At 35.8% G+C, this 14,210-nt stretch overlaps 1 protein-coding gene across 1 annotated transcript in view; it reads right to left on the bottom strand.

Moving 5' to 3' along the window:
• MAP3K2 (mitogen-activated protein kinase kinase kinase 2) overlaps positions 1–14,210 on the bottom strand; it is a 101,595-nt gene that overhangs the window by 25,109 nt on the left and 62,276 nt on the right. The window contains exons 5-10 of the mRNA XM_030324278.2: positions 13,863–13,962; positions 7,764–7,877; positions 7,295–7,382; positions 2,785–2,915; positions 1,582–1,661; positions 24–91 (exon numbers count right to left, since the gene is read on the bottom strand). Of these exons, the coding sequence (XP_030180138.1) occupies positions 24–91; positions 1,582–1,661; positions 2,785–2,915; positions 7,295–7,382; positions 7,764–7,877; positions 13,863–13,962 (581 nt within the window). The remainder of the gene's footprint in view (positions 1–23; positions 92–1,581; positions 1,662–2,784; positions 2,916–7,294; positions 7,383–7,763; positions 7,878–13,862; positions 13,963–14,210) is intronic.

Below are 14,210 nucleotides of genomic sequence, written 5' to 3'. Positions count from 1 at the left end.
ATTTAGAATACGGAGAGTCTAACCTGAAAATTCCTGATGATTATCTGGGTAGCTCTGTGCCCTAGGCATCCGTGATTTTGGATAGCTCTCTCTAAAAACAGAAAATGTCATGTTAAATGAAGAGAAAGTATGTAAATAAGACATTTAAAATATCTTTATGCAATATCAGTATCTGTAAGTATGTGTGGAAATTATACATATATATGAGGTGTATATATATATAAATATATGAATAAAGGAGCTCACTCTGAAATGTCAACATAACTGAAAAAGATAGACTTCTTTTTAAACACTTACTTGGTGCAGGGAGGCAAAAGCCTAGCTTTAAAAATTAACCGATAGGGGAGCCTGGGTGGCTCAGTCAGTTGAGCAACCAACTTCGGCTCAGGTCATGATCTCAAGGTTTGTGAGTTTGAGCCCCGCATCAGGCTCTGTGCTGACAGCTCAGAGCCTGGAGCCTGCTTCGGATTCTGTGTGTGTCTCTCTCTCTCTCTCTGCCCCTCCCCCATTCATGCTCTGTCTCTGTCTCAGAAATAAATAAACATAAAAAAATTTTAAAAATATATTAACCTATAGGGTATGGCAGTAAAAATGGTAAGTTTTGGAATTACAGATGATGGCAAACACCTGTGTTTTAATCGTAGCTCTACCATTTAATCAGCAATTGCAATCTTGGTAAATCACCTTGCTGAGATTTTCCACATCTATAAAAATGAGATAATAATTTCCAACTCATCAATGGTGTGTACATATATTGCTTAGGACAGTGTCTTTCAAATATTAAATGCTCAATATATAGCTTCCACATTACTATTTTCCTGAATTTCTTAAATGTTTCAGATATCTATCTTGAGGTAGACATGGGCACAAAGGTTTTATCTATACAGGTAAAAGAAAATTAAATGTGTATTTCCATACAGTATTCATTATTATTTTCAGAATCTGCTTCTAAAAAGAAATCCCAGAGGAGATCAAATAGGTAAAGATTTTACAGACTGTGTGCTACAGGATGACTTTGCCTGCTACATGTGAACACTGTCTTATTGAGACCAGAAGAGAAGGAGCACTTGTAACTAAAAATCCACAGTTGCAACTTCACCCAGCTTATATTTCTGAACAGCCATTTCACACAAAAGAAATGTACACTACTTAAATGTTAAATGACAGCCAACATTCTGGGCCACAATTACCAAAAAAGTAAGTTATCTATAACCTGGTGCCAGAATGAACATAATCCTAAACAGGTGAAAACAACTCAAGAAACCTCCAAAACCAAAGGTATTAATGAGAAATTTGATAGAAGTTTCACCAACATAGTTTTATAAGTAAATGTACATTCTAAGTTTGCATTTAGCTTCAAACACAGTTTTGGCAAGCAGAAATACTGATAATATTATAATCAGGTATCATTTTACCCAATAAAGATACTGAGCCCCATGAGGTTAAGGGATTTGTTCAAACTAAAAAAATTCATTTGGCCTAAGTATGGACGAGTATCAATTACATTCCTCTGACATGCTATATATATGCATATGTATGTACCCACATACATTAAAAAATAAAAACTACAATCCATATTACCCATCCAGAGGACTATCAAGTGATGGACAACTTCCAGAGCCAGAATTTTCAGGGCTGCTTAAAGACAATGGGTCCAGCATCTAGAAAAATAAAGAGTTCCTCCATGATTCAATGTGTACAACCAGAAGTTACTGGGTTTTTAAACAGCTTTTTTGAGATATAATTCATGTAACATAAAATTCACCTATTTAAAGTGTACAATTTAATGTTTTCAGTATACTGAGAGTTGTGCAACCCTCACCACTGTTGCAGAACACTTTCAGTACCCACAAGAAGACCCCATATCCAACAGCAGTCACCTCTCCCCAGAGTTACTAATTTTTTAATATTTTAAATGTAGTGGTCCCTTGTAGGTAGGCTACAACTTCAAAATATCCTAAGGGAAAAATATTTTCTCTATAAGATTACTAGCTAAATAAATAAAAGCTAAAAGATTTCACATAATTTTGCTTACTGAACACTGACTAAAGCCCCACTCAAATTGAGAATAATGACATTGTGGCTGCTACATTATTAAAATATTTACAATGTTTTAAAAAGTTGACAAACCTCAGCTTCACAAAGTTAAATATCTTTAGTTTCACTATATCTTTCTTCTTTTTAAATTTTTTTTATGTTTGTTTATTTTTGAGAGAGACAGAGCATGAGCAGGGGAGGAACAGAGAGAGAGGGAGACACAGAATCTGAAACAGGCTCTATCCAGGCTCTGAGCTGTCAGCACAGAGCCTGACATGGGGCTTGAACTCATGAACTGTGAGATTGTGACCTGAGCTGGAAGTCAGACACTTAACTAACTGAGCCACCCAGGCACCCTTCACTATATCTTTCAAATGTTAATTAAAAATCTGAATGTCAATCCCAGGATTACAAACAAATGCATTCATTTATTTATGGATGGACAAAATAAGAAAACCAGCTTTATTCCAGCTTTGTTTATACATGAATGCACACAGGCACATGTAAGTTAGTGGGCATTATCCTATATTCTTTTACCATTTTGTTCACTTAAGGAAGACATGGGAGAAGAGGTCTCTCCCTCCCTCTCTCTCTCTCCCTCTCTCTCTCTCTCTCTCTCTCTCTCTCTGTCTCTCTCTCTCTCACACACACACACACACACACAAACACAGGATACCTGCCAAACCACACAAATCCTGACAACATCCCTTTAAGTGAAATGAAAAACCACATCCAACTTTTGCTTACTTGGTCCATGCTCTCTGGAATGAATTCTCCTTCACTGTTGATACTGGTGAATGACCCATTCCGGGCAACCTGGTGTAATTCATCTGGAATGTATCCTGGGGGAGGGGAGCTTCTATCTCTACTAGTGGGACCTCAAAGGAAAAAAAGTTACATGATTTTATAAATATCAACTGGGAACTAATTTTTGTTTCAATTAAATATAAATACAGGATTTCAGTAACTACTGAAATCCAGTTTTTAAAACTTACAAGAACATTCATCTCTATAAATCTTCAAATGTTTTATACCTTTCTAAACTCCCACCCTATTATAATTATTAACCTCACTGTAATATTCATTTATTCTTATTAGATGGTATGTTCTTCTAACTGCTGACAACTGCGTTATGGGGCTGATAATAAAGATTTTTAGATGCCATTGCTTCTGAACTTCCAAGGGTCATTTGTACCTAGATATATGTTACCCTTTAACATAACTTATGGAAGGCATCATAATGTCGTGGAAAGAATGTGGACTTTATACCTCAGTTTAAAATCTCAGTTCTAGTTATTTACCAACTGTATTGTCTTTGGTAAAATTATCCAACCCCCACAAACCTGGTTCCTCACCTGTCAACATAAGACTAAATCCCTCCTCTCTTAGGGAACAGACTGGTGGTTGCCATAGGGGAGGTGGGCAGAGGGATGGGTGAAATAGGTGAAGAGGATCAAGAGTACACTTATCTTCATGAGCACTAAGAAACACAGAGAACTGCTGAATCATTCTATCATACACCTGAAACTAACCTAACACTGTATGTTAATTATACTTGAATTTTAAAAATAGGTTAAAGAACTGAATAAAGCCAGCACTTAAGATAAACAAAGAAAAAAAAAAAGACAAAATCCCTCCTCTGCAAGGGTGTTGTGATGATAAAATTATTCACACTGAGTATGTGCTAGGCACATCTGGTTCCATAATGTTCTTTCCATTCCCTCTCCTTAATCTTTAAAAACCTAAAGTGAGATTACTTTCTAAGTCACTTAAGCCATATTAGAGTATTTTCAAATTAGAATCCTGAATTTTATTCTCAGGTACTTTAAAATTAGGTTTTATCATAAGCCATATTCCTGGCATTTAAATTTCTTCATAATTCAGAAAAGCAGAAAATCTAATATAGTTCACCTAGTTAATCACATCATTTCTTATGAGACAATAATCCATTTTATTTTTACCTGGTTTTATAGAAATAATGCTATGTTTATTAACACAGCTCTCTTTTCCTCCAAATATTCTGAAATTAAACTATTAAAAAAAAAGATATGGGGAGGTCATGTGGGCATTTAAGTTTTGGTCAGATTGAAAGCAAAAGGCTTTGCCTTATAAAAAGGGGTCACTGTAAGTATATGCTAGCATTTGTGAGTGAGGAGATAGGGAGAAAAAGAACAAAGTGATTACCAAAAGATTTGAACAGAACAGATAACTCTCTGCTTGACTCTAAAATAATCAGTAACTGAACTTTGAGCCAAGAGTTATTTAGGCTTTGTAATAGGTACAAAGACATTATCCCTAATATTTTTACTCCTTCCATATACTCTTGTTTATAAAAGATCAATATACTCATTACTAAAAGGAGATAGGGAAGAAAAAAATGCTATGAAAGTCTCTTCATCTCCTTACTAGATAATTCATTTTTCTTTTTATTTATTTGTTTTTATTAAAGTCTAGTTGACACACAATGTTGTAACAGTTTCAGGTGTACAACATAATGATCTGACAGTTCTCATGCTCACCACTCTAAGTATAGTCAGTATCTGTCACCATATATTATTACAATATTATTGACTATATTCTCCATACTGGGCTTTTCATCTCCATGACTCATCTATTTCATAACTGCAAGTTTGTGCCCCTTAATCCCCTTCACCTATTTGGCCACCCTCCCAATCCCCTGACAATCACCAGTTTGTTCTCTGTATTTAAGAGTCTGATTTTTTGTTTATTCATTTGCTCTGCTTTTCAGATTCTACATATAAATGAAATCATATGGTATCTTTCTCTAAGTTATTTCACTTAACATAACACCCTCTAGGTCCACTGTGTTCTCACAAATGGCGTGATCTCATTCTTTTTGGTGGCTGAGTAATACAGCACTCTATATATACATATCCACATCTTCTTTATCCTTCATCTATCCATGGACACTTAGGTTGCATCCATATCTTGGCTTTGTAAATACTAGTATAATAAACATAGGGATGCATATATTGTTTTGAATTAGCTTTTCTTCAAATTTCTTTGAATTTCATTTTACCAGCAGACACATGAAAAGATGCTCAACATCACTCATGATCAGGGAAATGAAAATCAAACCATGATGACATACTACCTTATACCTGTCAGAATGGCTAAATCAACAACCTAAGAAACAAGAGGTATTGATGAGGATGTGGAGAAAAAGGAACCCTCATCAACTGTCAGTGGAAATGTAAATTGATACCTTGTAAACAGTATGGAGGTCCAGCAAAAAAATTAAAAACAGAACTACCATATGACCCAGTAATTCCACTACTGGGTATTTATACCCAAAGAAAACCCTTTTTTCTTAACTTTTATTGGTAATGGGTATGCCAACGCACTCTTGGTTGAGACCTCCACACTAGAATATACTCATCCCAAAGGTAGTTTTTCCTCTAGCTATCTTTTATGAAAATAATTAAAGAGAATAATTATCAATAAATAAGGAAAAAAGATGGTGGTCATATCTATCAAAGCTATTCTAGGTTTAAAGAGGTACCAATAAAAACCAACAATTTTCTACATTATAATTTCCAGCTTCTTCTTATGCTAGCACTGAACTCAAATAAGAATATTTACTAGTAGGACAAGATTGAGGTACTCAGTAGAGTTTTAATTCAAAATGAACTTAAAATGTCAATTTAAGTAGAGCATTCAGGGGCGCCTGGGTGGCGCAGTCGGTTAAGCGTCCGACTTCAGCCAGGTCACGATCTCGCGGTCCGTGAGTTCGAGCCCCGCGTCGGGCTCTGGGCTGATGGCTCGGAGCCTGGAGCCTGTTTCCGATTCTGTGTCTCCCTCTCTCTCTGCCCCTCCCCCGTTCATGCTCTGTCTCTCTCTGTCCCAAAAATAAATAAACGTTGAAAAAAAAAAAAAAAGTAGAGCATTCAGCTTGTTCTAATGCAACTACAGTGACTGGCAATTTTTACTTTAAAATGATACATACTGTAATGTGATAAGAAAAGGGAATGAAGAAAGAAATGTAGGTTTAATAACAGTCATATTTTCTAGTTTGAAAAGCAAAATGTTCTTTAAAAGTGTTTTCTCAACCTATTGCCACAAGAATCCCATGATTTAAAGATGAGAAGAACATTATTGGTCTCAAGTTAATTAGAGAGATGGAATCTGAATTCAGGTGTTCCTAATGTTCCTTCACCCAAATTCTAAACCATATAAAAATATATCTGAATAAAGATAAACAATTTCTATTTTGCTTGTATATCATCGCTGCTGCTCACATTTCCAGAATTTCTGAAACCAAAAGTAGGACTTATGTAAGACAGATACTTAGAAGGAAGTAGTTAAGTAGCTTCTTCCGGGGGGGCCAAAACAAAAGATCACTAACGGATATATGGGGGTTGGCCCATATGCCAATTTAATCTCTTCTTGTGTTATTAACAATCCTTTTCTGTTACCAGTCTTGGAGTCCCAACCGTATCTCTCATTTTGTCCCACCCTCCTGCTTCCTCCCTCTCCATTCATCTGTTTCACTTCCTCCTCTACTTTTCCCTTTCAAGTCCATACCTCACATACGTTTTCATGTTGTCACATTCACTGCCCTGTTAAAATATATTTATACCAGTGGTTTTTGAGCAATGTAATGCTTTTATCATATAAAAATGCAGATTATTATTAATGTTTTATGCTACCTGAAGAAGATCCACAGAACTGGGGAGTTCAGAGCACCTCTGCCTCACCCTTGCTTCTCTAATAGGCCTCCTTCAAACAGCACACGGGATCCATTCTGCTTTGTACCACAAGCTTAATTTTAATAGTCTATTATTAATGATGAATAATGAATACTAAAAAAAAAAAACAATCTGGAAACTCTTAGCAAAGCATTTGATAGTACTGCAATAACTAAAACTTAGAGAAAGGCTTATGAACTTAGTCCATCCATTAATTTTAATATATTGGAATTACTTCTTTTAATTTCTTCTCTCTGGTTATTTTTATAATTAAAATAACTAGAGGTTTTATTTAAATTTGTTAAATATTAAAATATCCTAAGTATATAAAGAAAAAATATTTAAGCTTGAGATTGCTAATCTTACAACACTTGATGTAACTTTTGAAGGGACATAAGAAACTAGAACACAGGTACCTGGGAAAAATTATAGAGTACAGGGACAGGCTGCTATTTATCAGGGTTATGTTTAGGTGCTGGCCTACATTAAAGGATGAAGAAGAAACTGAGAAATTGTCCATTTTATGGTTCGGACACTATCATTCTTACCTATTATAGAAAGCCGTTTTTTCCTCTCTGCTCCAAATACTGTGTTATCCAAATCTTCTAGTGATGGCAATGGTTCTAAATTAGCAGCCTATAAGGAAAGGGGATGATTAATACTATTCTTCCCCTTTTGGGGCTTTAAACAGAATCCTTCCCCCCACCAAATACAACCTATATATTCTACACTGTTTGTAGGTCTTATCAAATCTATTCTTTGAAACTTTATTTCCAGCATAAATTTTCCCAAGTTCTCAGTACTTCTATTAGTTCCATATGTACAGTATATTATACTTACTTATAATTTTGGCTACATGGTTTAGAGGAGCAAGGATATAAAACTATAGCAATTACATTATGTAAGTTTACATTTCATTATATTGAAAATATATCAATGATTATAGAATGTAACTATGTTTCACATTTCACAGGCACAAATCCTATAATCCTTACTGAAAGATGTCTCAATGCATACCTGTGTACTTCCGTTTATTACAAGTAATATCTTGAGGCTCTTCATATGAATACTACGATCCAGCAGCTCCACAGCTTTGTCCAAGTCATCTTGGGTAGTTAATGGAATTACCAACTGAACAGAAGGGAACATAATGAATCATGCAACCATCTCACCGGGTAAAGTCCTTTCAGGACCATCTTCATTACTATGGAATTATAAATTTCAAAATACCCTGGCTCTTTGTCAGTATAATGAAATTCTGAATGAATAGATGTATCTAAATTGTTTCACTCTTCCCATCCTGCCACCACTAAAATCATAAGACTGAATATGGACAAAAAATGTTTTTGCTTTAATCATCATTAAATTCTTCTAAAAAACACATTTAAAGGTTAAAGATTAATTTTCTAGGATATTTCCATAATGTTGCAAAATGTAAAGTATAGTATCTTTACCTCAAAACAGCATTAAGGAGTACACACAAAAACTACATACAATACTATCCTTCATCTGCATTGATGAAACTCTCAGGTTTTTTTCTATAGTAATACTACCACGAATTTGCATTCTCCAGATTTGCATACCTACAGTGAGTATCACCATCCCAAATACAATGAGCATCTGTAGCAGCTGCCATGGAGGGACCACTAACAATGTACCTGCAATCTACAGTCCACCTGGGGCTCCCTCTGCTCCTGGTGACTACACCAGCAATAAATCAGCTAAATGGGTCAGCCATCCATAGTAAACTCTAAATGTGGAAATCTGCTTTCATTAGCAGATTGGATCCTCTTATGGATCAGACATTATAAAGGACAAAAAGCTTCTGAAAGGTCTATGAGAAAGCATGATTCACACAACTTAAGAAAATCAAATACTCTTTTCTTTTTTTAAAAAAATGTAAACTTAATCGCTTAGGACAACTGTCAATAATCTTCAAAGTATATTCCATTTCACTGAAAGGACAGAATAAAAATAAATGAACCTATTGCACACTTGTTACCTTGCTCTAATTAAGTACAGTATAGAAGCCATTCAAATGTAAAGGCCAAGTTAGTTTGGGGTCCTCTACAGTATGAATGCCTTGAGGACAGAGGCACTAATAACTGACACAGAGAATGCATGGCAACTACTTGGTAAATACTGTTTAATGCATATCATATGGCAAAAGCATCATCTGTACCCAAACCCACAAGCTGACATGGTGTGCATTCTCTGCAGATTTCTTTATGGAAAAAAGCCATTGTTTTAATAAAGGCTTCCAAACACAAATAATGTGGATTCCAGACTAACGTGATTTCCACCGTACAATCCACTTAAATTTACTTAATAGGTACTTGAAATTATATTCCCAATATCTGTTTGTAGCTACTTTAGTAGTTTTGTACTATTCCAACTTACCTACTATAACCAGGCCTTTTTTTCCTCTATGAGAATTTTTTTTTCTAATAAAAAAAGAATATTAACTGTTTGGTATCACAGAATAAGCATAAATGAAAAAGAATATCCTTTTATTTTCCTATTGATTTTGAACCATATTGGTACATCTTGTTCCTATCTTTTGTATTCTTTTTAATTATATTTTAAGCACTAGAAAACATTTTAAAGCAAAGATGATTTTTTTTCCAGTTTTTCATTTGAGGGGAAAACCTGAATATTTACTTTTACTATACATTTATTGATAATTGGATCGCTTACTTCTGTTGCTTCTGGGGAGAAAAGACACTATTTAAATCACAATAACAAAATATTAACATAAATGATTTTGTTGTTCTTCAGTTTACTAATGTGAAATCTGGGCATTGTGGAGGAGTATATATATTGGCAGCTTGGGCTACTGCCTATGGTTCTCATGTGATCCCCTGTATGTTCTAAAGTCACCTATTACCAATTTTAAAATGAGGACTAAGAGTTAATAACAAATCCCAGTTTATCTAAATTATATTAAATACATTACACAATGTTTTCCTGCTTAGTGAATTCATTTGAGCCTCAGTCATGAAATCTACTTCCTTCTGTCTTAATACTGATACATCAGTTGTGGGTTAATGTGAATCCTTCCCAAAAACTCAAAATTAGGTCCTGAAGCCCATGCAATAGAACCTAAATTTAAAAGAAGTGATTTATTTGCCTGACTTTGCACAGTGACACATGGTAATAGTCCATAGAAAGGTTTTCTTCCTCTAACCATCTAAAATGGGAAAGATCTGGGGCACATGGGTGGCTCAGCTGGTTAAGCTTCCGCCTCTTGATTTCAACTCAGATCATGATCTCATGGTTTGTTCAAGATCAAGCCCCTCATCAGGTTCTGCACTGGCAGCGCACAGCCTGCTTGGGATTCTCTCTCTACTCTTTCTGCCCCTCCATAGCACTTTCTCAAAATAAACACTTAAAAAAGAGAGAGAAAGATCTTAGAAAATCCACTTTCCTTGCCTGCACACCTTCACATCTATCTCCCGTGGCCACACACACACACACACACACACACACACACGACAACACACATGCTTGACACTATTAGATAAAGAGGAGCCCAACTAACAGAGCCAACCAATCACAGCTTAAATCTCATTGTTTTGAGTCTGGCAAACTAGAAGTTTACAGAATAATGGTTCTTTTAGAACACAGGGATTTATACTAGAAAAAAAATATCTATAGAACTGGAATAACAAGCAGTATAAATGAGTTTTTTGCTTGTCCATACGTCCACAAAACTAATAGACCTTATAAGCTTTTCCCTAGTACCCTCAGTATTGAAGGGCATGCATTGGGTTTGTCATGATGTGAATCAGGACATGGTTAACTCACAGAATCACAGTCTCAAAAGAATATCTTAGTTGTGAGAAATTTTAAACGTGATCTTACCCTACTTAATGTCTCTTCTACCACATTCCTGCCAAGAGGCCACCCAGATATAATGGCAGAACCACTCACAGAAATCCTCAGAAAGCATGAGAAAAAGAAACTGAAAATGGGAGAAATTTTCCAACTTTTAGAAAAAGGGAGAAGGTTCTTGAAACTACAGATTAGCTTGGTGTCAATCCTTAAGAAAACTCTAGAAAAAATTATATAAACAAATTGGAGAACTCAGGGGGATGAAACAGCAATTCTAGGACCTAGAACAGGTACAATATGAGCCAATTATGTCAAACTGACCTCATTTTTCTTGATAGACCTACTAGACTGCTAGACCAAGACAATATTGTAGACTTAATGTATCTTGGCATTTGAAAGCTTTCCATCATACAATTTTAGGCCAAACAAAAACAAAGATATATCAGGATTCCCCTAAAATCAAAAACAAATATATATCTGGATTCCCCTAAAATCATACCACGAAATAAAGACAAGTTCAAGCCTTTGTATGTGGGAAAATGTACCAGGAAACACTGGTACAGAGGAATGGGGAAGACAGGAAAGGGGCCTATAAAGGATGTGTTATCCAGCAAGTTACCATTGTTGTTAAGTGGAACCTACCTATCCCCACCTCCCACACCATCCTTGAGTCTCATTCTCCCATCACCCCCTGGTACCCCTATCTGTATTTCTGCCTAGACCCTATGGCTGTACTTCTAAAAAGCCCTCAGACTGGCAGGTGGAAATCAGGCTGGCACAAAAAGAAATAGTAAGTGCCAAGACAGGGCCAGGCAACAAGAGGTGTTCATGGCTAAATGAAAACCCAAAAATTATTAAAAAATAAAATTATTAAGGTATTACTATAGTATAATACTCATCACTTTGTTCAGGGATACTATTTGTTTGAATATGGATTTTTGCTTTCTCAAAATATGTTCTGCTTTCAGTTGTAAGTGGTTTCTTTAGACAAACTACATTAACATAGTTTTTGTTTTAAATTAATAATGACTCATTTGAAAATCTAGTATTTTCAAATATTTTTATTTGCTCAATGTTTTAACATTTGCAAAGCACTTTTACATGTTCTCTCAAGTTAATTTTTAGTAAGCTCTCCACCATTACTCCATTCGCACTAGCACTTTCCTATTCCTGAAACATAACTAGTCTTTTCCATCTTAGGATCTCTGTAGGTATGCTTCTCAATGTCTCTCTACCAAGAATGTTCTTGCCCTCAAACTTTTTGCAAGTTTGGCTTTTCATACTTCAAGTGACAGTAATTAAATATTACCACCTTAGTTCTTCCTTAGTACCATCTAAACAGAACAGGTACTGCCTGCCCTTGCCTTCATTGTTTTTCATGATATTTTATGCCTGTCCTTCAAAGAACTTAATCTATTTGAACAACTCATTATTTAGTTGTCTGCTTCTACCACAAACACAAGCCTATAAACTCCATGAAGCACTGCAATTCATGAATCATGGCATTATGCCTGGCAAATTCAGCAAGTATTTTCTGAGAAAACAACAAATTAACCAATTAAATTGTCCCTGAAATTTTTAAGATTCAAGATCTTGAGATTGCATAGGATCTTAAAGAAACCTCAGGGATTATCTAATCCAATCTGAATTTTAAGAAGGTTCAAAGGGGGATTTTCCAGGGGCGCCTGGGTGGTTCAGTCAGTTAAGTGTCCGACTTCGGCTCAGGTCGTGATCTCGCAGTTCATGGGTTTGAGCCCTGCATCGGGCTCTGTGCTGACAGCTCAGAGCCTGGATGGAGCCTGCTTCACATTCTTTGTCTCCCTCTCTTTCTGCCCTCCCCTGCTTGTATTCTGTCTCTCTCTCTCAAAAATAAATAAACATTAAAAAAAGGGGGGTGGTCCAGAACACAGAGCTCCTCAGTGCCAGATGAAGCCCTTAAAATCACATGTACCGACACACAAACATAATGATCTAATCATATCCTAAGCAACTTGAAAATAATCCTTTAAAGTTTTAGCTAAACTGTCTGACTACCAAAGCTGTATTGTCTATACACCCAAATGTAGAGTATGAGAAAAAAAGACAGTTCATCAAAAAGTAGAGTGTACACAATTTCCAAAGAAGACATCCAGATGGCAAACAGACACATGAAAAGATACTCAACATCGCTCATCATCAGGAAAATGCAAACCCAAACCACAATGAGATACTACCTCAAACCTGTCAGAATGGCTAAAATTAACAACTCAGGAAACAACAAATGTTGGCGAGGATGTGGAGAAAGGGGAACCCTATTGCACTGTTGGTGGGAATGCAAATTGTTACAGCCACTCTGGAAAAGTGTGGAGGTTCCTCAAAACATTAAAAACAGAACTACCCGGGGCGCCTGGGTGGCGCAGTCGGTTGGGCGTCCAACTTCAGCCAGGTCACGATCTCGCGGTCCGGGAGTTCGAGCCCCGCGTCGGGCTCTGGGCTGATGGCTCAGAGCCTGGAGCCTGTTTCCGATTCTGTGTCTCCCTCTCTCTCTGCCCCTCCCCCATTCATGCTCTGTCTCTCTCTGTCCCAAAAATAAATAAACGTTGAAAAAAAAAAAAAAAAAAAAAACAGAACTACCCTACAACCCAGCAATTGCACTACTAGGAATTTATCTAAAAGATACAAAAATGTTGACTTGAGGGGGCACATGCACCTCAGTGTTTATAGCTATTTCACTCATTGTGGAATTTGAGAAAATTTAACAATGAACATAGGGGAAGAGAAGGAAAAAGAAGATAAAAATAGGAGAGGGACACAAACCATAAGAGACTTAAATACAGAGAACAAACTGAGCATTGGGAGGAGTGGGTTAAATGGGTGATGGGGGCATTAAGGAAGGCACTCTTCAGGATTAAGCACTGGGTGTCATATGTAAGAGATGAATCACTGAATTCTACTACTCCTGAAGCCAACACTATACTGTATGTTAACTTGAGGATAATTAAAAAAAAAAAAAGTACACAGAGTGAAAATAAAACATAAATAAGCAGCAAACTTCTAAGTACTACGTATGTTTCCTCCCTCAATATGTTCTCATTCAATTACTTGCACAGTAGTGTCTTTAAATCTTTCCACAATGGAAAACACACAGTTCAGTTAGTTAAAATTTACAAATTTACGTGTTTTGTTTCTCTAGCATACCATATCCTTATCAATTTCTAAATAAATATTCCTAAAACAATCTCTTAAATGAACATACTACTTTCCAAAATAAGAGCTATTGAAAGTTAAATTGTACATGTTTACCTCATTATTGGTATAATGGAGATCCATAGACTGTCCAAAGGCAGTTTTAGCCTTAGATCTCAGATCTTCCAGTTTAACTGGTCTGGGGAACTGAAGGATTCTATGTGGACAGAATTTTAAGATTATTAAAGAGCAGCTGTAAAATGTTCACTGAAAAAAGTGATTAAAATTAAACTTAACTATGTGACCTCTGTATAATGGAATGCAACAAAACTATTAAAAGAATAAAGTTGTTTGTTCTTTGGAGATTCAAATTTTGATTTCTGTACCTTTATCAACTCAACATTTCTGAGGACCTATATATCATGTAAGCATATCCCCAAAATAAGTATTTTTATAAAATTAAAA

The sequence above is a fragment of the Lynx canadensis genome, chromosome C1 (genome assembly GCF_007474595.2).
Source record: "Lynx canadensis isolate LIC74 chromosome C1, mLynCan4.pri.v2, whole genome shotgun sequence".
Taxonomy (NCBI): Eukaryota; Metazoa; Chordata; class Mammalia; order Carnivora; family Felidae; genus Lynx; species Lynx canadensis.
This window is presented reverse-complemented; position numbering and strand designations above follow the sequence as displayed.